This window comes from Erpetoichthys calabaricus, chromosome 14, assembly GCF_900747795.2.
Source record: "Erpetoichthys calabaricus chromosome 14, fErpCal1.3, whole genome shotgun sequence".
Lineage (NCBI taxonomy): Eukaryota > Metazoa > Chordata > Cladistia > Polypteriformes > Polypteridae > Erpetoichthys > Erpetoichthys calabaricus.
Window position 1 is genome coordinate 2382720 of NC_041407.2, and position 26765 is coordinate 2409484.

The window sequence follows — 26765 nt, forward strand, 5'->3', positions numbered from 1 at the left end:
TAGTGCACGGCGGGTTTCTCGGGGAGGTGGGGGAGCCATGCCAAGTCAAGCCTTCTGGGTCAAGTCTAATCTTCGTAGAGATGAATAATTTTGAGTCACCGTCCTCTGTGCCCCCTTTGTCAGCCTGATCACCCCGCGGTGCAAGGGGGCGCACTTGACCATTTGGGGTGGGCCCGTTCTCTGCAGGAAAGACCTAAAGGCCCCTGTGTGTCGTCTTTGGGGTGTGGGTCCTCCATGTCTGATATGGTTTACCCCCCCCCCCCCCAGTTAGTAAAGCCCGTCCCCTCCATTGTGTCTTTTACATTTCTTAGTTCTTGGGGAGGGGGGGCTCAGGTGGAAGTCTTTATTTTTCCTGTGATCGTACCTGGCTGAGTCCAGAGGGTCAGGCCATGTGTGTCACTTGGGTTTGGGGGTGGGGGGGGGGTCTCATGTTTGGTGGCCACCAACCAGGCAGATGAAAGAGAAGAGGTGGGAAGAACCAGCAAAGTGAGGGGGGGGGGGGGGGGGGTCGGTTTGGAAACGCACTTTCGGGGCCTGTGAAGCCAACCCAGGCACATTTATGGAAAAGTATGCACTCGGATACTTGGGAGATGATCCCAGTGTCTTTGAATGCCTTTTAAAGATCTGCTCAGGTTATTATGGGGTGGGCTGGCAGACTGGAAGTGCAGACAGTTATCATTTCAGTGAATCGACTGGATCGCTGAGTGAATGGGAGCCTTCTGCTTTTGCAGGGCTTTCTTTCAGGATTTGGAGGGCCTGCCTTCATTCCGGCAGACCCCCACGTCTTGATGTTTTATTGTTTACGTGCATCGGGATCATCGAATAACCGGGGCAGAAGTGGGTCCGAAATTGACGACTTAAGAGCGGACAGATGAAGTATGGAAAGCCAGGGAGAGCCGAACCAAAGTCCTCAGTCGTCCCTGTCTTTGCCCCCGCAGGAGCAGGAAGGCCCCCTGGAGACGGAGCAGCGCTGCAAACAGCTGGCGAAGGTGAACCGGGACCTGGAGTCGCAGGTGGCAGACCTTAGCAGTCGCCTGCTGGAGGAGGAGAGCTGCACGGCCGAGCTGGCGGCTCACAAAAGACGGCTGGAGAAGGAGTGCTGCAGCCTGGAGAATGACGTCGAGGAGCTGGAGGCGACCCTGACTGCAGTGGAGAAAGAGAAGCAGGTGTGTGGAGGGGCCGCCACCGGGACTGGCATTGGGGAAAATGGCAGGAGGGTTCACTGGATTAGAAGGCACTGCTGCCCCATGTCTGCATTGTGGGTGGGATGTTTGACTAAACGTGATACTCCAAACCTCGTGTGGGTCGATTCACCGACCCCTTGGGGGACGCCATGTATTCCAGGGTCCACTGACGCACACCCCCACTGATAACTGAGTGAGAGTGGCAAGCGGAGTCTGTCCTGTCTGCCACGAAAACTTAAACAGAAAGCAAAATTCAAAGTCGAGAAGCAGGGCTGGAACTCTTGAACCCGAGACACAACACTGAAGGTAAAGCTGACCACCCGCAGAGAGCCGGGGTTCTAAAGTGAAGCGTTTTCTGTGCATTTTCTGGCATAGTTTGCCCGCAGCCCTGGCACTTTATAATGGAGGCTAATGGGGCATCACACAGCTTTGTCATACATCCTGGGACGTGTGGGGGCTCAAGTGTGCCCCCTGCTGTCCACACCACGTCGGAGCGCGCTGTGATGGGCTGATGTCCTCCTCTCCGGGGCCAGTTCTAGCCTCGCACCCACTGCCGCCTTGAATGAGCTGAGTGAACGGTGAAAAGTCTAAACGGCAGACGGGTGTTTGATTGGGTGGAGGAAGCAAAACGACAAGCGGGCAGTCAGTCAGTCGTCTGCACGCGTTCTAACAGTTTTGTCAGCAGAAAATCCGAGTTTTATGAGCTGGATTTGCTGAAACCTGCACGCAGATACGGTTGAGGATTCCCTGCCAAATTGTTAGAGGACAAAAACATAAAAAAAAGCCACAGTCTGGATTCAAATTACTAGTCTTAGTGCCGCGCGCAGACCTCTACATGAATGGAAGTCTGATGTCAGTGCAGACGCCGCGTTTCTTTCAGGCTCCTGTCACTTTCCATCAGTTACTTCAAGTGTTTTGGAAAGCTTTATTTTATTTTTTTTCTTTTAGACCTACTCCTAATCTTATTAACTGAAATCGTATCCCATCCAAAAATTATCTTTTTTTGTTTGTTACTTACACTGTGCTGTTTGTTGTAGTAGTAATAATCCAAATAATGATAATAATACATTTCAATGCATTTTCCATCTCGTTGCTATGGCTCTGTTACATGATATTTGGTATGAGGCTCCTAAGTGCAGTACTGAGGTTTGTGACGCGCCATCTGTTGGAATGAAAAATGCAATGCATTTTCCATCTTGTTACTATGTCTCTGTTGTATGATATTTGTTATGGGATTCATAACGCAGTACTGAGGTTTGTGACGTGCCATCTGTTGGAATGAAAAATGCAATGCATTTTCCATCTCGTTGCTATGGCTTTATTCTATGACATTTGGTATGAGATTCATAATGCAGTACAGTAATCCCTCGCTACTTCGCGGTTCACTTTTCGCAGATTCACGACTTCGCAGATTTTATATGTAAGCATATCTAAATATATAACGCGGATTTTTCGCTGCTTCCCGGGTTTCTGCAAACAATGCGTCTTTTTACTTCTGGTATTTGCTTCCTCAGTTGGTTTGCCCAGTTGATTTCATACAAGAGATGCTATTGGCGGATGGCTGAGAAGCTACCCAATCAGAGCACGCAGTTAAGTTCCTGTGTGCTGCTGATTGGCTCAGCGACGGAGTGCTGCATTAACCAGGAAGTCTCATCTCACTCATTCAGCATTAACGTGCTCTTGCTACTGCATTCAGGGGATTATCACCTTCAATCGTCATCATTTTTACTGCGCAGCATATTCATCACCATCATCACGTCATATATAGCTACGTGTACTTCGCTATACAGTAAGTGTAAACTTATCTACCAATTTCATATTGCTTAGCAGTTGTCCCTGTTATTAATAGAGTAAAGGGTGGGTTGTAAACAATACAGGGAGGGTTTAAAAACATCCAAATACACGTTAAATAATTAAATGAATATGGTGTCCCTACTTCGCGGAAATTCAGTTATCGCGGTCGGTCTCCAGCGATAAGTGAGGGATTACTGTACTGAGGTTTGTGACGCGCCATCTGTTGGAATGAAAAATGCAATGCATTCTATTACAACATAGATGGTGCACTGTAAAGTTAGATTTCAACCCATCTTAGATGGGTGTGTGTATTATATATATAATATATGCTCTGGTTTCCCCCCACAGCTCAAAGACCTTCAGGTTAGGTGAACTGGAGTTGCTATCTGGGCCCTAGTGTGATGGACTGGCACCCTGTCTATGTGTTGTTCCTGCTTTGCCCCCAAAGGTGCCAGCTGCCCTGCAACCCTGCCCTGGATAAGCGGGTTAACGTAATGGGTGGACGGCTGGGTACACTATGCCTTTACCTTAATATTTATGAGCTTTACAAATGCACAGACACGACTAGATTTAACAGGCCCCATGAAAAGGGTTCAATGGAAAACGAAGGAGAGCAGATGACCAAGGGTCACCACCACATAGCTTCTTGCTCAGAATTCTGTAACTGGAGAATCGCCCGTTACGTGCAGTAACAACCCAAGAGTACTATAGTAGTGCGATATTTACAAGAAGAGAAGCTCCGCAAAAAGCTTGATTGTGATTCCTGGGCAGGATTCCCAACGGGATCACCTTATAAATCACAAGTTGCCGATTCCCCAACCTTAAGTTGGCTGCTGTCAAGTATGCAGAAAATACTGCAGATGTGAGACCTTTAAACTTTGCTTGTGAACGCCGCTTGTCACCAAGCCCTGATCGTAACAAGTGGGCTGCTCTAACGGGTTGTTCGTGACATGAAACAGAAGAGAGGCAAAGAACTCCCCCAACACACGGCTAAACTCCTCGGCCCACCTCTCCCACTGCACCCGTTCAAAGCCCATCTGCACTGCAATGGCTGCCAAGGGTCGCGGACCTGCAGTTGTTTTAAATCAAAGCCCCCAGAATGACGTCTCGAGTGGGCGTGCGGCACACCTGGGGTCTTTACTTTCCAGAATGTGAAGGTCAGTGATCTGATCACACCGAGTAAGCGCACAGGGGATGTGGGCCGGAGTAGATGGGCGCTTTTACTTTAAGCAAAACTCCTCCACTCCTGTCTTTGTTGTCACCGGTGTGTCTGTGATCGTCCTAAATAAGGTCACATTGGACCGTCTTCTCCTATTCAGTCCCACTTTTGTGCTCCGGTCTTTTATAGTTCCACATACATTTTGGCCATATATTAGAGTTAGTTAAAGCCCCCAATTGAGTCTTGGCTTCCGTCCTCCAGTGCCAGACACCTCTGTGGCTGCGGACGTCCAATGCAGGGCCCTGCGATGTGTGGGTGGGTGTAGGAATGACCGCTCCACTAAGCAAGAAAATTTGGGGCACGTCTCGGGTCATCCTGTTTATTATCCGAAGATGGTAAAGGACAAAACCGTAAGAAACGCTCTGCGGCGAGTGCCTCCCGCTACGTGGGGTATTGAGGTTAAACAAATGACGTTTGCTGGGCTGGTTAGCTAATGTCACAGTGCTGGTGGAGCTCCATCCGGTGGGTTGCTCGCTCGTGCCAGTAATGGCGCCCGGGTTTTTTTGGTGGCCCGACCACAAGGGGCCCTCACAGTACTGTGGAAAAGGAGATGGTAGTGTTAGTTCTCAGTAGTGCCCCATGGAGTGAGCCTGTGAGGCGGTCCTCTGACGCGCCTGTGTGAGTGACAGATGTCATCGTGGGACCTGTGACTGGAGGTGTGAAGCTAAGGGTCTTGGCACGGGTAGGCTACCTTAAAACGATGTGCCATTTAGTGCTGTGTTTCTCGACCCACGTTTGTGTCGCTCGTGTTTGGCGGTGGGTTATGACATGTCATTGTTTCGTCAATCGTGCTCGATTTCTCACCAGTTCAGATAATCTCGCTCGATTCCTTTCACTCTGATGTTTGAGCTTAAACCTCCCCCCCCAAATCTGATGACCGCGCTCAGTTCAGTACTTGGCGAGTTGCATTGGTAGAGGTGGGCCACGACATCAGAAAGGTTGAGATTCAGTGGGGCCCCTAAAGCTCTGGTGTAGGGGATCAACATGGTGGGGCACGTACAACTCTGGTTTAGGGGTCAACATGGTGAGGCCACTGAAGCTCTGGTGTAGGGGGTCAGCATATTGGGACCCCTCAAACTCTAGGGGGTCAACATGGTGGGGCCCCTCAAACACTGGAGTAGGGGGTCAACATAGTGTGGCCCCTAAAACTCTAGGGGGTCAACATAGTGGGGCCCCTCAAACTCTGGTGTAGGGGGTTAACATAGTGGGGCCACTAAAGCTCTGGTGTAGGGGGGTCAACATATTGGGACCCCTCAAACTCTAGGGGGGCAACATAGTGGGGACCCTAATATCTGATGTAGGGGGTCAACATGGTGGTGCCGCTAAAGCTCTGGTGTAGCGGGGTCAACATGTTAGGACCCCTCAAACTCTAGGGGGGCAACATAGTGGGGACCCTAAAACTCTGGTGTAGGGGGTCAACATGGTGGGGCCCTAAAACTCTGGTTTAATGAATCAAAATAGTGGGGCCCCTCAAACTCTGGTGTAGGGGGTCAACATAGTGTGGCCCCTAAAACTCTAGGGGGTCAACATAGTGGGGCCCCTCAAACTCTGCATGCTGTATGTGTGCATGTAAAGTCAAGTATGGATGCTGAGCCTGAAGAAGTAAAGCGTGGCTGCGTTGAACTCCATTAAGAGACCCAGCAGTGCCCACCAGAGCAGAGCCCCCCTCATGTGTGCTTGTGAGGTTTGTCAGGTGAGGACGAGGGGCGTTGTGTGGTCCGGTCGTTCTACTCGCCTGAGAGTGGCGAAGTGTCGAGTCACGAGTTCCGCTGGACGTGTGACAATTGTGACCATTTACACCTGAGGGGTCGAGCTCATGTCCTGTGTAGAATTTCACATTCCTTCTGGGAACCGAGTGCCGCCTGCCGTTTACCAAATCCCCCCGATAATAAACTTTATTATAGGAAGGTGTCCGATTGTTGACTAATGCTTTGGTGAAATGTGTAAGAGAGCAAAGTCCCCTTTTTCCTTCTAGTGTGCTTTGTGCTCGTTTCCCTTGTGCTGATCTGGCTCTCCATTTGTGCTTGCAGTGCTCCGAAGTCAACGTGCGGAAGCTGTCGGAGGAGCTGTCTCGACGGGACCAGGCCTTCACCGTGCTGCAGCAAGAAAAGGAGCACCTGGAGGACCTGAATCTGGTTAGTGAGACAAAAAAAATGAAACGCTGAAGAGCAAACAAAGCCTTGGGTTAGGCCATGTGGGTGGTCCTGGCGTAAATTAGACGCGCCAAGGAGAAACGTGCAAGGGGAGATGGCGTTACGAGATAGTTGAGGTCTCGGTGCACAGCCGGAGGGCGCATGAATGCTGACTGCAGACACTTCAAAGCTGTCCTCTTCTCCAGAGGGCATGGACTTCTGCCAGCGGGGTCGGATAGAGAAACACCAGGGTGGTGGGGGGGGGGCACAAATGCAAAGGAAACGGTCCGGAAAACAATTTGAAAACTGAGCTGCACCCGCCAAGTCAAGCGTGGATGTGAGGTGTGCTGGGTGTCCAGATGAAAAAGTAGTTGGGAATGGAGGGCCGAGTGAGCTGGGACCCTGAAAGGATGCCCCATTTAACCCTTCTGCTACTTTAACTGGCCATAGTGTTGCCATCCTTCACTCAAGATTCACGTTCTACCCTCTCGAAACAAAAGTCAGACATTTCTCTTTCAGAATTTCCTCTGCTGGAGATTTAGTGGTGGTGTACGCCTGCGTTACAGAAGAAGATGAAGATGATGATGATGATGATGATGCAAAGTTCTGTAACATTCATACCCAAACATAATGCACTTTGAGGGTCACTCGTATCTCAATGCTATAAATGTGCCAGGAATAAAATAGTTATGAAAATATCGACAAGCAATATGTCACGTTATACTGCTCTAAAGCAGCACAAAAAAACAAGATTCATTTTCTCTGCTTTTTTAAATAAGCGTCCATATCCATTACTGAAGACCCCTGGCCACGTATCGTACTGAAGGGCAAATCTCACTCTGTCAGAATGCATACAGTTAGGAAAAGAAATTAAAAATCGTGTCCAAATTACACCACCAATAGCTGCAAGATTCATAAATGCCTTTAGAAATATATATATATATATATATATATATATATATATATATATATATAGTGGCAGACGGCTGGGGAACCTGGAAGATCCATGAGAGGAACAAACCCCAGAGGGCCACAAGAGGGCAGCCACCCTGGTCTGCATGGGAGCCACGGGAATGGATCTGAGAAGCTCATCCCTGTTGGAGCCCATGGCCACCACCAGGGGGCGCCCAGATGATTATGAAACCCTGGATGGCAGCCGGAAGATCATCACAGAGCACCAGGAGCACATCTGTGTACTGCAAAAAAGGGGCCTCCTCACTCCAGTAGACGAGCCGGAGTTGTGAGGAGGAAGATGGAGTTTGTATGTGTATGTGTATATATATATATATATATATATATATATAATATATTATTTTGTGACGGGCGGCTGGGGGCGGTACCCAGCCAGGACGCCTGGAAGGACTGGAAGAGGGACTATGCCTCCTCCAGACCACGAGAGGGTAGCTGCCCTGGTTGGTATGGGCACCACTTGAACAGAGCATGGAAGCTCAATCCTATAGGTGCCCGTGGTCACCGCCAGGGGGCGCCCAGATGCCTATGAAGCCCTGGATGTCAGCACTTCCGCCACACCAGGAAGTGCTGCCGGAAGCTCGTCAGGAGGCACCTGAAGCACGTCCGGGTGGACTGAAAAGGGGCCGCCTCCCTCCATTTGTCAGCTGGAGTCGGAGGAGAGGAGTGGAGGTGGTGAAGGAAAGCAAGAGAGGCATTGTGAGAGGCCTGGACTTGAGGGTGTGTGGTGCAGGGGCACTAGGTTGTGTGTGGGACATAGCAAATATGTATAATAAACGTGTGAGGTGTTTTGAACCATCGGTGTCTGCCTGTCTGTGCCCAGGGTGGGTCTTCACAAAAAAAAAAAAATATATATATATACATGTATGTGTGTATATATATAGTACTGTGCAAAAGTTTTAGGCAGGTGTGAAAAAATGCTGTAAACAAAGAATGCTTTCAGAAATATAAATAATGATTGTTTATTGTTATCAATTTACAAAATGCAAAGTGAGCGAACAAAAGACAAATCTAAATCAAATCAATATTTGGTGTTCCTACCTTTTGCCTTCAAACCAGCATCAATTCTTACAGGTCCACTTGCACAAAGTCAGGGATTTTGTAGGATTCTAGTCAGGTGTCTGATCAACCAATTCTACCAAACAGGTGCTAATGATCATCAATGTCACACGTAGGTTGAAACGCAGTCATTAACTGAAACAGAAACAGCTTCAAACTGGGTGAGGAACAGCCAAACTCTGCTACCAAGGTGAGGTTGTGGAAGACAGTTTCATGTCATGGCGAGATTGAGCACAGCAACAAGACACAAGGTAGTTCTACTGCATCAGCAAGGTCTCTCCCAGACAAAGATTTCAAAGCAGACTGGGGTTTCAAGATGTCCTGGTCAAGGTCTTTTGAAGAAGCACAAAGAAACGGGCAACGTTGAGGATCGTAGACGCAGTGGGCGGCCAAGGAAACTTAGTGCAGCAGATGAAAGACACATCAAACTTATTACCCTTCGAAATCGGAAGATGTCCAGCAGTGCCATCAGCTCAGAACTGGCAGAAACCAGTGGGACACAGGTACACCCATCTACTGTCCGGAGAAGTCTGGCCAGAAGTGGTCTTCATGGAAGAGTTACAGCCAAAAAGCCATACCTCCGACGTGGAAACAAGGCCAAGTGACTCAAGTATGCACGAAAACATAGGAACTGGGGTGCAGAAAAATGGCAGCAGGTGCTCTGGACTGATGAGTCAACATTTGAAATATTTGACTGTAGCAAAAGGCAGTTTGTTCGTCGAAGGGCTGGAGAGCAGTACAATAATGATTGTCTGCAGGCAACAGTGAAGCATGGTGGAGGTTCCTTGAACGTTTGGGGCTGCATTTCTGCAAATGGAGTTGGAGATTTGGTCAGGATTTATGGTGTTCTCAATGGTAAGAAATACAGGCAGATACTTATCCATCATGCAGTACCATCAGGGAGGCGTATGATTGGCCCCAAATATATTCTGCAGCAGGACAGCGACCCCAAACATACAGCCAAAGTCATTAAGAACTATCTTCAGCGTAAAGAAGAATAAGAAGTCCTTGAAGTGACGGTATGGCCCCCACAGAGCCCTGATGTCAACATCATTGAGTGTGTCTGGGATTACATGAAGAGACGGAAGGATGTGAGGAAGCCTACATCCACAGAAGATCTGGGGTTAGTTCTCCAAGATGTTTGGAACAACCTACCAGCTGAGTTCCTTCAAAAACCGTGTGCAGGTGTACCTAGAAGAATTGATGGTGCTTTGAAGGAAAAGGGTGGTCACACCAAATATTGATTTGATTTTAGATTTCTCTTTTGTTCATTCACTGCATTTTATTGATTGATGAAAATAAATGATTAACACTTCCATTTTGTTTGCAGCATTTTTTCACACCTGACTAAAACTTTTGCACAGTACTTTATGTATACAGTATATATCATAAACTGCTCAAAAAGATGAAAGGAACACTTATGAATCTTATGAATCCGAGTATAGCATCAAGTCAGTGAAACTCCTGGGCTATCAGTCTGGTCAGTTAAGTAACAGAGGGGCTTGTTCATCAATTTCATCTGCTTTGGTGCAACAATGAGACGACCCCCAAAACAGGAGTGAATGGTTTAGCAGGTGGAGGTCACTGACATTTTTCCCTCCTCATCTGTTTTGTCACTCGTTTTGCATTTGGCTACGGTCAGTGTCACTACTGGTAGCATGAGGCCATACCTGCACCCTACAGAGCTGGCACAGGTAGTCCCAACTTCTCCAGGATGGCACATCAATACGTATCATTGCCAGAAGGTTTGCTGTGTCTCCCAGCATAGTCTCAAGGGCATAGAGGAGATTCCAGGAGACAGACAGGCAGTTCCTCGAGGAGAGCTGGACAGGGCCCCTCGTAGAAGGGAGGAACAGGATGAGCACTGGAAGAGCCTACAAAATGACCTCCAGCAGTTAGACAAAGGTGTGAATGTCTCTGAGCAAACAATCAGAAGCAGACTTCATGAGGGTGGCCTGAGGAGCTCGATTGGCATTTTCCATAGAAGACCGGAATTGGCAGGTCCACCACTGGCACCCTGTGCTTTTCACAGATGAGAGAAGGTTCACCCTGAGCACATGTGACAGACGTGAAAGGGTCTGGAGAAGCCGTGGAGGATGTCTTGCTTCCTGTAACATGTTTGGTGGTGGGTCAGTGATGGTCAGACTGGGGAGGTATGTCCATGGGTTGACGCACAGACCTCTACAGGCTAGACAAGGGCATCTTGACTGCCATTAGGTATCGGGATGAAATCCTTGGACCCATTGTCAGACCCTATGCTGGTTCCTCCTGGTGCACGACAATGCCAGGCCTCAAGTGGCGAGAGGATGAAGGAATTGAACCCATTGACTGCCTCCCCCCCGACGCTCACTCACCTAACCTCAATCCAATAGGACACCTCTGGGTGGGACATTATGTCGGCCCATCAGACACTTCAGACTGTCCAGGAGCTAGTGATGCCCTGGTCCAGATCTGAGAGGAGATCCCCCAGGACACCATCTGTCGTCTCATAGGATGTTGTCAGGCATTCATACAAACTACTGAGTACGATTTGGAGTTGCTGCAATGAAATTTCAGCCAAATGGACGAGCCTGCCTGCCTGCTGCCATCATTTTGTTCCCTTTTATTTTCAGGGTGTCTTTGAATTCAGCCCTCTGTAGGTTGATTATTTTCATCTCCATCAAACGATGTGGCTGCCATCCTCTCGTTCCTAACACTTCACCATATCAGTCCAGATCAGTAGAGATAGCCGGCAGGATTTTTTTTCCCCATTGAGATGAGATGTGTTTTCATAGTGTTCCTTTCATATTTTGAGCAGTGTCTTTTATATATATTGTCACACACGTGTGAGTTGGAGGCAGTCAAAGAGCCTAAAGGCGAGTGAATTATTGCGAGACAGAGGGTCATCACGTGGTACTTACCTGAATCTCTTTCCTTCTACAGAAAATCAGAAGAAAAGTAACGATCTCCATTTCAGGGTTCAAAATGGCCGCGATGATGTCACTTCCGGTCAATCTTGATAATGTCACTTCCGGTTCCCGCAATCCTTCACTTCCGTCGACTTCTGATAATGTTGGTTCCGCCTCCTGTCTCCACTCGTCACATCCTGCCAACCATTTTCTGTCCCATCATTCCTTGTACTATATAAACGCCATTTTGTTTACAGTAAAATGTTCTATGTCCTGAAAAGTCTATAGAATCAGTTTCTTTATTATTGTCTAACGACAATATACGGGGACGGTCCCCAAATCTTTATCTGCTTTGTTTGAAATTATTTTCTTCAAGACTGTTTTCTCACTCATATATATTTTCATATTCATGGGATTTGTAGTCTGAATCACAGTCTGATTGTATGGGTGATTACCTACCAGGTAACGCTTGTGGTTGGTCTGCAAGACGGCAAACATCCGCCACGGTGCCCTCTAAGCTGCGAGAAGCAGATCATAGAATGTTGCATAGTTTACTGACCCATACAATCAGATTGTGATTCAGACTACGAATGCCATGAATGTAATTACCCCGATCTCCATGCTGTCAAATAAATGAACCACACGCCGTGGTGCAACTTAAAGAGGCTTCGCCTCTGACACTGACGTCCGAGGTTCGATCCCCGAGAGGGGAGCAGTAGAGTGTGGACTCCTGATGAGCCAAATAAGGGCGAAACACGTGTCACATACTCTTTGCATTATTTGACAGTAAACTATGCAATATATATATATATATATATATATATATATATATCTACTGTATGTATATATAATATAAAGAGAGAGAGAGAGTGAGTGTAGTAGAAGGCCAGGACGCCCCCACTCTAGAAGGACCTGAAGAGGAGCACTATGAAGCCCAGCCAGGGCTCTGAAATCTGATGTGTGAGACCCCCAAGAACACACACTTGACCTCCAAGCTCAGTCACTGGGCTCAAGCTGGGGGGGGGGCCCTATGGGGGGCACTGCAGTATATGAAAAATGAATAGCTTTAAACATCTCACTCCATGTCGCCCTCTAGTGGCTGAGGATCTGAACTGCAAAGTGCAAAGCTGCTGCTTCAGTTCTCCGACTGAGCGACTTCACATCCCAGATTTCCCAAAAGTGGAATTTGGAAACAAGTGTATTGTACTTGACACAAGCAGCTTTGATCATTTTCAACCCCGAAACCTACGGAAGGGCGCTATAAACATACCCCTGTGCTCATCGAGACTCTGGACGGTAAAGCTGCTGTTCTAATCCACCCGTCTGTCCGTCTTTCAAATATGCGTGTCCAGAGCACTACGGTGGGCTGGCGCCCTGCCCGGGGTTTGTTTCCTGCCTTGCGCCCTGTGTTGGCTCCAGCAGACCCCCGTGACCCTGTAGTTAGGATATAGCAGGTTGGATAATGGATGGATGGACGGATGTCCAGAGCAGGGTCACTGGGAAGCTGACGCCTATCCCAGCAAGCACTCGGGCGTGAGCAGGGTATGACAGGGGGCCAGCATTATCGCAGGGTGGGCACACGCCACTCTTTTCCCAGATTGAACCTGATTGCGTTGCTTCATCTCTCCGTTCTCTCACGCAGCAGACAATCTGGAACTCTCCTTGCGAAGCACGTTGGCACGGTGGTTGTTATAAAAAGGCAATATATAAAGTTGGCAGCGCGGCTTTCAGTGCCCAGAGCTGCGCTGTCCTTGTGAAGTGTCCTGGCGTGACGACTCTGCACAGACTAACAAAGCCTTTTGTGGTGAGGATTTCAAAATAAGCGGATCTGCGGCAGGGGGTACACGGCGTGTCGATTCCTGTTCTCTCGCTCTAAGGGTCTTGTTGGTTGTTTTTTTTAAAACTATGATTAATATGAATTTGTTTTGAGTCCATCCCATCGACTACAAGAATGTCACGCAGGGGCCACAGAGCCTGAGGCAGCACGTCCGTTCCTCATCACCTGCTGTTTGCAAAATAACGCAGGGTGAAGGCCCAAAGGCCCTCTGGCTGCGGCGACTGACGCCATTTTCTTGTCTTTAACAGTCGTGCGGCTGCCGTCCTCACCGTCTCTCTTTATCTTCCTGTCCTTGACTTAGGTGGAAGCTGACGAGACTGAGCCTGGCGTCCAGGTACTGCATGAACGTCGCCTCCGTCTTTCACCGAAAGCTAAGGCTGACTCACGAGCACCCGCTCCGCTGTGTTTGGGGTCCTGCTGAGCCACCGCTGCCCCACGCATTCAGGCCAAATGGTCGCCTTTTGTATGGTGTGTGTGTGTGTGTTTATTTTTAGTGCACATTCTGTTCTTGAAAACCCACGCGCAGATGTTCTGGGGCCTGCACGCCTTTTTCTGCATAGCTCTGCTGTTTGCTAAGAAACCACTTGACTTGTAAAGGGGCTGTCAAAAGTCGAAATTGAAAGCAGTGTGGAAATTGCAGATACGACATGCACTGCGAGAAATAAAAGACGAGGTAAGAAAATCCGCATGTGGTGAACTCCGGAAAATCGAGTGTAAAGTGTCGTTGATTCGTCTTTCCAAGATGGTGGGGGGAACCCTTTAACAGGAAGCCAAGGCCCTTCAGGGGACGGGAAGCCGGAGTTGACATCCGTCGTCATCCCGTTGCTGGTCATCAGATCTGCTGGGGAGAAGGGAGCAGAAGCGTTAGACAACAGCGCCACCCCTTGACTCGGAGTGGTATTACCATTTGACGAGCGCTGAAGGGGGTCTCCCCAGCGCACGTCCACGTGAAGGAATGGCATGGCAAGTTTAAAAACCGGGAGTGGTCTCCCCTTGTCTACTCCGATATGGAGATCGATGTTTGAGGAGTAAACCGTAAGACAATGATTAGATTTTTATATTATGTCAACCGCAAATCAAATTAATAATGTTTTGAACAGTTATTAGAAAGTAAAGTTGAATAAATCGGACTCTGCAGCTGCGTGAATAAAAGGTGAAGTACCACTTCTGGTTAACGGAAAGAGCTCAAAAGTTGACAGAAATCGAAGTTTTGTACTTAATTTGGTTGACCCAAGTGAAGCGTACTCAAGTTATCGTGTTTACACACACACACACACACACACACACACACACGCACAGAGACGGCCAGAATTCTAAAAATGGCATTTTCAGACTCCGGGAGGTCTAAAACATCGAGATTCATCAAAATCGCAAAATCAAATTTTTGGACGATTCCAATACGTTCCCTGTACTTCGTATACGAGAAAGTAAGTGACATGCGAGTCAATTCTTTCTCCACTCGTTCCATAAAGGGCATTATTGGTGGTCTTGTTTGGGGGGCTACACAGAGGAGCCCCGGTTGGCTTACATTCAAAACTGTGTGTTACCTACCAGCCAAACCCGATTTTAGTAATATATATAGTAATAATACAAACGACAAAGCATAAAGGTTTAGGGTTTTTAGCCCCGTATACTGTAAAGAAATTGTCAAAGTCAAAAAATTTTCCCAACGAAAACATCAGACATACAAGGATGGGTGGACAGACATTATAAAGAGGTGGACCAGAAATTAAGAATGTGGAATGCTGGGAAGGTGTGGTGGTGGATGGGTAGTGGACTTCATCAGCGGGGGACCAGAGGAGAGAAGGGAACCCGGAAGTGTTGTTTTCCTGTTTGTCCAGAAGGAATTATGGCGGCAGCGCTTCGTCTTTTCTTTGGAAAAGGGTCTTTGTCCCCTGGCACAGGTTGTCGCGCTGCGCGTCGGGTCCTTAAGCTGCTCCCCATGCGCTCGTGCGTGACAATATAAATATATATTCATAGCATTCATAGTCTGAATCTCGATCTGATTGTATGGGTGGTTACCTACCAGGTAACGCATGTGGTTGGTCTGCCAGTCTACAAACATCTGCCACGGTGCCCTCTCAGTTGCGAGAAGCAGATCATTGAATGTTACATAGTTTACTGTCACATAAACTATGTAATATATATATATATATATATATACTGTGTATATATATATATATATATATATATATATATATATATATCGTGGCAGGCGGCTGGAGATTTTGTCCAACTGGAACACCTTGAGGATGGAAGGACCAGGAGAGAGACGATACCTCCCCTGGGACACAGGAGGGCAGCCCCCCTGGTTTGCATCGGGGCCACAGGATTGGAGCTTGGAAGTTGAGCCCTGCTGGGGTCCATGGCCACCGCCAGGGGGCACTTGGACAATTGTGGAGCCCTGGACGGCAACACGTCCACCACATTCGGGAGTGCTGCCAGAAGAAGACCCGGGGACACCTGGGGTAACTTGTGGGTGTCCGTGCAGCATTTCTGCCACACCTGGGAGTGCTGCCGGAAGCTAATGGGGGCGTACCTGGAGAACTTGTGGGTGCCATATAAAAGAGGCCGCCTCACTCCATTCAGGGACAGAGTCGGGAGGAGTGGAGGAGAAAAAGAGAAGAATTGTGTCGGGTATTGTGCTTGTGTGCTGGACTGTGGTGTTGAGCTTGTGGAGGACGTTTCCCACAAGGGAAAAGAACAAAAGCCGTGTGTGTTTTGGAGTTGCGCCTCTGCGTCTGTCTGTGTCGGGTCGGGACGGCGATGCCCACATTACATAGGATGGTGGGGACAGCATCAGGCTCTGGGGAGGCTTCTCTGCAACAGGGTCTAGAAGATTTGGGATGGGGAAATGAGTGCAGCGGAATATGGAACAATCCTGGAGGAGAACCAGTCTGCAAAGAAAGCCAGCATCTAGAGTAGAAGACAACGCGAACAATCATAAAGCCAAAAACTAGACGGGAATGTGAAGATCCCGGAGTCGAGATCTCGGTCCGGTTTGAGAATCGATGCCTGGACTTGACAAGGGCTGCTCACTCAAGACCGCCATGACACTCCGACAAAGAAGAACGAGAGAGAAATGGCGGAAGTGACCGAGAGAGAGAGGCCCGAGTGCACAGACAGACTTGGGACTGTCATGGCTGCCGGCTACTGAGCACGGACATGAAGGGGCTCAGTGTTTGATGAGAGCGACGATTTGACTTGGTGTGTTTGTAACTCATTTAGAACTCTCTGCACAGATCTGTTTTCACTTTGACACCAGTGAGTCGTCTTCTGCTGGTCGTGAAGTCCACTGTGCCGCCATGTTGTATCACGTAAACTTGCAAGGGGGGTGGGGGGTTGAAGACTTTTTGAAGGCGTGACGTGAGTTGCCAGTGCCAAAGAATATCTCGGTGATTGGAGGAATCGGGTCAAGAAGGGATGAACGTATGCTCCGCTCACATGCGCGTCACACTGTGGGATATTCTTCCCTCTGTGGTCAGTGGTGTAGTCGGCAGGATTGACTGGAACGGACTTGGACCCCCATTGCCTTCCAGAGAGAAGAAAATGCTTGAGACAAATTGCGTGAATGCTCAAGAACGTGACACCTCTCCGACAAGTCTACGTCAGCCACGTTTGTAGAAAATGACGTATGGCGTACGCGTCTAGTCTGTAATTCACAGCAAAGAATCTGACTAAAGGCGAGGAGGAGAGTTGCGGCTGCTCATTGTACCAGGCAGGGAGTGGAGGGGCTGTCGGCTCCAGCAACGAGCGCAGCGAGCTGCTCCAGGGACCGCCAGTCGCACCTCACATGCAGACTTGACTCGAGCGGCTCTTTCATGTCGTGCAAGCCCAGATGTCTGAGGAGATAGCTTGCCAAACAACAGGGGGATGTACAGATCGGCATGATTTATTACCCCATTAGAAACGTCTCCTTAGAAGGTTAGCGTCTGCTAGGAGGGAGTTGGTGTCGCGCTGCCAGTGATTAACGTTTACAACAATCTGCACGCTTGGGGAATGGCCTGCCAACACGAGAGGGCCTGTTGATTTCAGCGCACCGCTGGCACCGTTAGCGCTGCGGCCGCCGGAGTATTGAATTATTAGAGCTGGTGGTAACGTAAACTTGAGGGGATTTCACATTTTGGGTGTTTGATTGAGTTGGCACAGAGATCAGAGAGATGGCAGTGAACGTGCCGGGGACTCCTGCTTTGAATATCATTTGCTACCCTAATTTGGTATTTGAAATACGAGGTGTCATCCGCCGTGAATGAGATGGGAGTCGAGATGAAATGTTGGGGTGCCATCAGAACAATACGTCTGCTCAAATTAATGGGCACGTGATGAGCAAAATGTCCACTTTGACAGCAATGAAAAGGCTCTAGAGAGTGATCCGGCTTCACGGGCAGAGCTCTGTACTGTTGTGGGGTTGGGGGAGTGGGGGGGCTCACCTCCCAAATAAGAAGCCCCCTGCTTTTTAAAGCTCGTGACAGGGCGGGGTCAGTTGTCCTCTTCTGTGGGTGCAAAAGGAAACTAAAGAGTTGGCAGTCGCACCGTCTGGTGTCCCGGGGTTGGTAGGGCTTACCAGGTAAATGGTAAAGTACGCAGTAGACGCTGGCACAATACAACACCTTTGCAATGGCTTATGGGTAGTGTGAACACGCGGAAGCCGAGGTTGAGTGGACGTCTCACTGCGGGGTTGCGCTGTTGTTGTTGCACCGTAACATTTCTTTGGGCAGAGGAAGGTTGACCTGATGAAATTTACCAAAGCGCATCGACGTCAAAGCACAAATGGACTGAATGGCTCACGGTGGGAAGAACAAGCGTAACGGACGACTCTCCACCTGGTCGGCCGTCCACATCACACACACACACACACACACACGAGTCCACGCGGACACCCTCATCAGAGAAGGCCGATGGATTGCGTGGTCCGCTGTTGCCGCACATTTGGATTATCGGCTATGGGTCTGCACGTGTCATGGTGCGGGATGACTTGGGGTACCCAAACAGCTCACTGATTGGCACCAGTAACAGTGCCTGGAGGTTGTCGCCCAGAAGATCAGAGTGTTTTGGAGGGTCAGTCACTGTGAGCCAGAAAGCAAGAGGCATAACATGCACTGGAAATAAACGCCCGTCTTGTCCACTTCAGATGCCAGCCCCTCCACCAAGGCCATCATGGTGACCCCCCCACCTCCCCTTTAGGTAATGTGAAGGGTCCCTTGTGGTACATTTTCAGGAACACGGATGGTCTGTGATCAGTGCGACGTTCTGTGCGGTGCTTAAGAGAGAGACGAGGAAGGCATGCCGTCCACAACAACGCATGTCCCCTTGCGGTGGCCATTTTGAAGGACTTCCACCTTTGAGCCTCCCTGAGACATCTGAGAATGTCAGGTCACTGATTGGCCTTTTGGTGACCGCTGCGGTGGGTTCTGTCCACCTAAGATCATTGGTGTGATGGTAGCCACCCCCCCCCAAAGCTGTTGACTCTTTCCATAGCTCTCCCTCCCAAATGACAATGGGACTGTGATCCACCCGGTGCTTCCTGAAACCAGTGGTCACGTCCTTAGTCTTGCTGACGTTCAGAGAGAGGTGACAGGACAGGAGCCTCACGTGTCTCCTCGTTATCTGTCACTGGCCGGCGATGGCGGTTGGCCAACTTTGTGATGTTATTGGCGCTCCGTCTTTAGTGTCCCCCGTACTGAGGGTTTGTCCCCTTTGCTCGTCTCTCCATCCCTTTCATTCCAACACGTTTAACTATTGTTTTGATTTCTTTGGGGTTGTGGACGACTTGGGAGCGTCCTGACAGTCCACAGTCGGCTGCTGAAATGTGTGCCTTTGGCTGTTGGCGCTTGGCGTTGTTATTCGAATTCTGCACCGACGCTAAACGGCAGTAAATGTTTGTGTTTTTTAAGTATAATCATAAAAGATGATTTGTTAGTGTAAGTTGGTTATCTGCAGGCGAAATAAATCTTCAGTGTCTCCATTCTGGGATTTAGCATTCAGTGTGGGCAGCCAGCAGCCCTGACAGGATTTGTTTGGCCCCCCAACAGAGAGTGCGGGTCTCCTGCTCTTCGGATTCGGGAATCTAACACAGCATTTTGTTGGAATCCCAGCCTGTAACCAGCGGACGAGTTTGAGCCCACCAAGAAGCCGCACTCGGACAAATACAAAGGAGGGTCACACCTCCGAGGACTTTGGTCCGAGGCCTGAGCTCCACCTCTCTAGGTGGGTTCATCATGGGCGCTCGGATTTCCTCACATTAGAGCAGTCTGAACGAGAACAGGCTCTACAAAGCTCGGCCATTCTAGCCACTTAAACCCCCCTACAAGGTCCCTCAAGTCCTTCTGTCCACCACACTTACTGTGGTTCTCCTCCTAACGTTTGTGTGAAATTGAATTCCCCCATTGAACCCCTTTGGTCCACTGGACTCGTTCCCTTGGGAATTTTCAATCGGGTCTCCTCCAGCGTTCCAAAGACGTTGAGCTGATTTGCGTCTCTTAATTAGCCTGGTGGGATTGAGTGAGAACCACCCATCCAAACCCCGTGGTTTGAACAGAAATCCAAGTCAAAGATGGACCCTGCTGTGTCACCGGCGCTGTCGAAAATGGGCCGCAGTTCCTCTCGACTCCACGGACAGAATTAAGAAACAGTTTGTCGTAAGACGTATATGAGCAGAAACAACAGACGTGAGATGCGCTGTGCGTCTCTTATGGGATCAGCAGGCTGTGGCGTTGAACTTCACCATTGATTTGGCGACAATTCTTGAAATTTGCACGTAAAATGTGCAAACGCCTGTTGTCACCGTCACGTCTCTCAGGCCACCTGGAATGACTTGCCCTCCGGCGGAGTCGCCTGATTCCATTTACATTCGGCACACTTGATTCTTCAATGGCATCTCATCGTTTCAGTTTTGGTTCAAGCGTTTCGAGGAGAGCGCGCTGTACAAATTTTGAAAATTTCGAAAACCTCGCATTGGCGGAATTTTGTTTTTTCTACAGTATCTTAAATCCAAAACATCCCGTTTGACTTGAAAGTACGGATTCGCTGATTTCTCTCAAATTTACCTTTCAACTTGTATGTTGTCCTCTTTTACATGTCTGAACGCCATTTGTAACGGCAAAGCCAGCCCTTAATACATTGAGTGGAAATGGCAGCGGAATCGTGCTCACAGCTGGGACCTACACTGTGATTAGCTGGAGACCATCACGTCATCTTCAACCTCACGTCAACTTCATGTCATCTTCCACACTTCAACTTCATGTCAACTGATGCAATACTTAACGTTATTTTAGTTGGAAGATGCGGTCGGTGAAAGCCCCCTTGAGATTACTGTATGTGGGGCTCAGTTTTTAACTACAAGGTGCTGTAAAATGACAAATGAGCAGGTGAAGCGTGAACTCTCAGGTGTGCTCTTTGTGTATTCTGTGTGTGTGTACAGCACACAAGTCCCAATAAATTCCAGAAGCCCTTCTCAAAATGGCCCCTAGAGGGGGATGTCCCCCTCAAACCCCGGCTACACTCATTGCTGACTGCAGAGCCGCGCATCACCACAGGTCTTCACCAGCAGGTCCGTTGCACGAGTCGAGGTGACGGGTGTCGTGTGTTCAAATTCATGTTTGGTGTCGTCTTTGTTCATTTTTATTTGTCATTGCTTAATTTCTGATGGCTATATTCCATGTGGTTTTGTGTGTGTGGGGGGGGTCCCCCCAGGCAGCACTGCCCTTTGCCCTGTAGATTGGAGGGTCTCCCACTGTTCCTGGTGGTTCTGCGCTCTGAGTCCTGGTGTTGACAATTCTTAAAGTTCTCCCCCGCCACCACCCACTCATCAGTGCACTGCCAGGGACCCGGCCTGAGGTGCAGAGGGTTTCCTCACTTCCATGTTGGTTGCGTGTGGTGGGCGCTGGGCGTGTGCAGTCAGCTAAAGGTACAAGTGGTCCGCGGCTCCTCCACCTGGCAGCTTTTGTTCTTTTTTTAGGCCAAGCAAGCCAAACTGTTGTGTATTCTGGGATGAAGTCTCAGTGTTCCTGTGGTGACTTTCCTGACACCCAGATGTCACCGGTGAAGGACCTGACGAGGTGATGAGGTCTTAGGCAACGGCCGGTGGTCCTGTCCCACTTTACCTCAAGCTCACCGAATGTTGTCGGTGGCCAGCGATATTCCAACATTGTTTTCCCCTTCGGTGGTTTCAGTGCTCCGTGTTCTTCAGAAGTCGGTGCTGACGTGTAACCCTTTTTTTTTTTTGTTGCTGTAAATTGTGGCCTGTCTGCCATGAAGCCATCCTCGAGTTAGCGGCGTTTGATGCGGCATTGTAGATTTTTTTAAAAGCACTTCCAAATTTTATGGCAGAATAAATCTTGCTGCAGATTCGTGATGAGTGGTTGTGTCCGGACTTGTGGGAATGCTCTTGGATTTCCTGCTGGGAGTCTGGTGAATCCTGCTGGAAGACTTCCAGATCCCTGTAGGACTTCCCAGCTGTTTTTATTAGACGGGGGGGGGGGGGGGCTCTGCTCCAGCCCTGACACCTTGAACTCCATTCGCCGGGGGGGGGTCTCGGTGCTTTTCTTCATGGCCTTGGAGACGACCTTTCGATATCTGCAGGAGTTTATTTCTTAATCAGCCTGACCTCACCCTAGTGTGGTGAAGCCTAATCTTCTCCGACGTTCACATGTCCACAGGCCCACAGGGACCCCCCCCCCCTTTTGGTTTTAGAAGGGTCTCACTCCTGTGGTCAACGCTTGTAGATATTGCATTGGTGTCCCACGCTGACCTGATGTGTCAAAAGTCGTTTGGTGTGATGCATCGGATGTCCTGTTGGTCCGGTGGTAGAACTGGCACATACGTGCCCGTGCAGTGGTCCCAAAATCCATTGAGTCTCTTGTCATTGATTGTTTGTATTAATGCCACTCCAGAAGAGAGTCTCAAAAAACGTGAAATGTGGACTTTTCTGGAATATTTGGATTGTTTCACCAGTAACGACTACAGCTACATAAAGAGTGACGCTCATGTCTGTGGGTATTCCACCTGGCACTGCCAGTTTAGAACCATTGATAATGGCTAGTAAAGATGGACCCAAAACATCAAAGGGGTGGTGGTACAACATCAAGAGGACTGAGAGCTGGTTTAAGGGTCTCAATAGGACTTTTTAACTGTGAAAGTGAAACAAGATCAAAAGATTCCATAATTACCAGTAGGAAGTTCATAGCCAGTTGGAACAATATGACAGCGGATTGTATCACGTTTACTGACAAAGAATGAAAGAAACTGCTCACGTGAAAGAACAGGACTGTCTTGATGCACGCTCATTAGTCCAGGAAAGTTGATTCAGTTCATCTGGACACAGTTCTTTTCCAGGGAGATACGTTACGTTACATTACTCATCCAAGTGACCTCCTCAGTCTCAGTTGACTGCTGGTTTCTCCAACCTTAGAAACAGTACCTTGGCCTTATGACCGAACCTAGCAGCATTGACTAACAATGGGCCGTGTGATCAATGATGGGCAAAGCGTCCATGAGTACCATTCACAGAGAGTTGGGGACTGGCTGCAATCACTAAGATGGTGAAAGATGTACCCTTAGGCCCCCTCCTCGTTCCTGTTTCACGTAAATGGCCTCCTTGACTCCTCGCTCAAACCAGCGTACCTCCCAGCCCAGGATGTGCACATCTTCATCACTGAGAGAATGACCGCTGTCCTGTAGGTGTAAATAGACTGGCCTGACCAGGTAGCTCTTCTGTGTTGTGCCATCCGCTTCGCCAGTGGTTGTTTGGTTTCCCCCAATGTATAATTCATGGCAATCCTCTTGGCACTTAACTGCGTAAACTATATTACTCTATCTGTGCCAGGGCACCCGGTCCTTGCGGTGGACTCATTTTTGCCGTAACGTGTTTTGAGGTTTGAAAGCCACCGAGACCGGGTGTTTTGAAAAAAATGCGTCTCAGTTGTTGCGATACTCCTGACACATAAGGGGTCACCAAAGGTTAGACAGCGGTTGTCCTTCCTCTCTCCTGGATTGCTTAGACTCAGAGCGTTCTTCAGGTGTCTTCCCTGCTTTCACAAACGTCCACATTTTCTCAGGGCCTTTGTGATATGATGTTCTTCTGCTTCCCTGGCCGCTGTGTCCGTGGGTATGGTTTCTGCTGTGTGTTGTAGAGTCCTGATGACACCTATTTTGTGCTCTAGTGGATGGTGAGAGTCAAACCTTAAATACTGATCCATATGCGTTGGTTTACGGTACACATCAACTTTCAAATGTCCTCCATTGCTGATGGAAATTTCACAATCTAAGAAAGCTGAACTGGATGTGTTTGTCCACTGAGTTGATGTGGTCCGTGAATTGTGGTACCTCCTGAGATTTGATTTTCACCCATATACCTGAACCAATGGCTCGGTGGTGTTCCAGGACAGGAACAACACAGAAGAGCTACCTCATCAGGCCAGACTATTTACACCTACAGGACAGCGGTCATTCTCTCAGTGATGAAGATGTGCACATCCTAGACTGGGTGGAACGCTGGTTTGAGCGAGGAGTCAAGGAGGCCATCTACGTGAAAAAGGAACAACCATCTCTGAACCGAGGAGGGGGCCTAAGGGCTTATTTATACTTCACGCTTAGAACGCGTACGCGCCCGCATCATGGCCGCCACGCGTTCTGAGTGTTCATTTGATGCGTCCTCTGAGCAGGTCCTCAGAAATTAACGCGACACATGTGCGAGTTGCAGTACCAGCAAAAAGTCGGGGGGCGCAGTGTTCTAAAAGTTGGAATGTGAATAAATAAATAAATAAATTTAAATAAATTGTCCCTGGTGTGTGGTGTGTGTGTGTGTGTGTGTGTGCCCTGCGGTGGGCTGGCGCCCTGCCTGGGGTTTGTTTCCTGCCTTGCGCCCTGTGTTGGCTGGGATTGGCTCCAGCAGACCCCCATGACCCTGTAGTTAGGATATAGTGGGTTGGATAATGGATGGATGGATGGATGGACGTGCAGACGGCCAGCCACACCAATCGGCGCCATCTTAAAAGATCGATGTAATGTGTTTTATTACTACAATTGTTTTGTGATGCTCCATCTGTTGGAATGACAGATTTAAATAACCGGACAGACGCTCTTAAGGTGGATTAAAAAGTAAATAAAAAAGCATTTTCAAACACACACATATAGAATAGAGAAGAGAAATATAAAATAAAATCTGTGCATGGTGTACCATATGTAGTGCATTTGAAGGATAACAGAAGGCATCTGCTTTATTTTTTTTTTTTTTGCAGCATGCGCTTGAGGACCTGCAAGCAGAAGAAGAAAAAGTGAACTCGCTAACCAAGGAGAAGGCGAAACTCCAGCTGGAAATCGAGGAGGTGAGATGAGGCCCTGTGGTTTGTAACGAATTGAACAAATGGAGACCCTGCCTCACTTTCGGATCTCTTTCATCCTTTTGTTTTTTTTTTTCCCTGACCTAATCTGCTTGTCACAGAGTTCAAAGGTTACGCTGGCAGCATTAAGTGCTTGGTAAGAATCAGCGGGCCATCGTGTGACACCCCAGCACAATCACAAACCTTCGAGATTTTAAGTTGCCGAACTAACCGGTGACAATGCACAGTAATGGTGGTGGGCAACCGTCCAGACTCCACACTGACTCTGGGAATGTCGATTACTTCCAGTGGTACCGGAGCGCCAGAGCTTGAAGGCATAAGGCGGAAGTAAACATTCTGAGACTTTGTGAACGAACGTGACGTACGGCATAGCTGAGCGCTCTTAAAACCTAACGTTCGCCATGCAGTAGACACATGCAGGTTGGCACGCTGGCACAGTGGGTGGCTGTGTCCGTCATACGGAACCTGGCTTGGCTTTCTGTGCTTAGATCCTTTCCATGTGCCGCCTGCAGGTTCTCTCCGTGCATATTTCAGTTTTCTTTTGGGTGCTGTAATTTTCTTGTCTCGTCCTCGAAGGCGTTCAGGTTTAAGTTAGTCGACGATGCCAAAGTGTCCCCAGTGTTGAGTGCAAGTGTGTGTGTGTCATATACAGTGCATCCGGAAAGTATTCACAGCGCATCACTTTTTCCACATTTTGTTATGCTACAGCCTTATTCCAAAATGGATTAAATTCATTTTTTTCCTCAGAATTCTACACACAACACCCCATAATGACAACGTGAAAAAAGTTTACTTGAGGCTTTTGCAAATTTATTAAAAATAAACAAACTGAGAAATCCCATGTCTATAAGTATTCACAGCCTTTGCTCAATACTTTGTCGATGCCCCTTTGGCAGCAATTCCAGCCTCAAGTCTTTTTGAATATGATGCCACAAGCTTGGCACACCTATCCTTGGCCAGTTTCGCCCATTCCTCTTTGCAGCACCTCTCAAGCTCTATCAGGTTGGATGGGAAGCGTCGGTGCACAGCCATTTTAAGATCTCTCCAGAGATGTTCAATCGGATTCAAGTCTGGGCTCTGGCTGGGCCACTCAAGGACATTCACAGAGTTGTCCTGAAGCCACTCCTTTGATATCTTGGCTGTGTGCTTAGGGTCGTTGTCCTGCTGAAAGATGAACCGTCGCCCCAGTCTGAGGTCAAGAGCGCTCTGGAGCAGGTTTTCATCCAGGATGTCTCTGTACATTGCTGCAGTCATCTTTCCCTTTATCCTGACTAGTCTCCCAGTTCCCCACAGCATGATGCTACCACCACCATGCTTCACTGTAGGGATGGTATTGGCCTGGTGATGAGCGGTGCCTGGTTTCCTCCAAACGTGACGCCTGGCATTCACACCAAAGAGTTCAATCTTTGTCTCATCAGACCAGAGAATTTTCTTTCTCATGGTCTGAGAGTCCTTCAGGTGCCTTTTGGCAAACTCCAGGCGGGCTGCCATGTGCCTTTTACTAAGGAGTGGCTTCCTTCTGGCCAGTCTACCATACAGGCCTGATTGGTGGATTGCTGCAGAGATGGTTGTCCTTCTGGAAGGTTCTCCTCTCTCTACAGAGGACCTCTGGAGCTCTGACAGAGTGACCATCGGGTTCTTGGTCACCTCCCTGACTAAGGCCCTTCTCCCCTGATCGCTCATTTTAGATGGCCGGCCAGCTCTAGGAAGAGTCCTGGTGGTTTCGAACTTCTTCCACTTATGATGGATGATGGAGGCCACTGTGCTCATTGGGACCTTCAAAGCAGCAGAAATTTTTCTGTAACTTTCTCCAGATTTGTGCCTCGAGACAATCCTGTCTCGGAGGTCTACAGACAATTCCTTTGACTTCATGCTTGGTTTGTGCTCTGACATGAACTGTCAACTGTGGGACCTTCTATAGACAGGTGTGTGCCTTTCCAAATCATGTCCAATCAACTGAATGTACCACAGGTGGACTCCAATGAAGCTGCAGAAACATCTCAAGGATGATCAGGGGAAACAGGAGGCACCTGAGCTCAATTTGGAGCTTCATGGCAAAGGCTGTGAATACTTATACATGTGCTTTGTCAATTTGATTATTTTTAATAAATATGCAAAAATCTCAAACTTTTTTCACGTTGTCATTATGGGGTGTTGTGTGTAGAATTCTGAGGAAAAAAATGAATTGAATCCATTTTGGAATAAGGCTGTAACATAACAAAATGTGGAACAAGTGATGAAGCGCTGGGAATACTTTCTGGATGCACTGTATGTAGCCTTTGTCAGAATGCCTAATCTCGCAGACTTACCGCTGTTTATAAGGTATTATAGTATATAACTTATC

The 26765-nt window shown here is 48.6% G+C and overlaps 1 protein-coding gene across 5 annotated transcripts in view; it reads left to right on the forward strand.

Annotated features, from left to right (window-relative positions):
- Positions 1–26765, forward strand: part of LOC114665161 (putative uncharacterized protein MYH16) — a 115894-nt gene that overhangs the window by 35508 nt on the left and 53621 nt on the right. For 4 of the 5 annotated variants that reach the window (XM_051918795.1, XM_051918793.1, XM_051918796.1 and 1 more), the window contains 4 exons: positions 939–1166; positions 6228–6332; positions 13384–13416; positions 24320–24406. In XM_051918795.1, the coding sequence (XP_051774755.1) occupies positions 939–1166; positions 6228–6332; positions 13384–13416; positions 24320–24406 (453 nt within the window). The remainder of the gene's footprint in view (positions 1–938; positions 1167–6227; positions 6333–13383; positions 13417–24319; positions 24407–26765) is intronic. The other variant, XM_028819578.2, reaches the window with a different exon arrangement.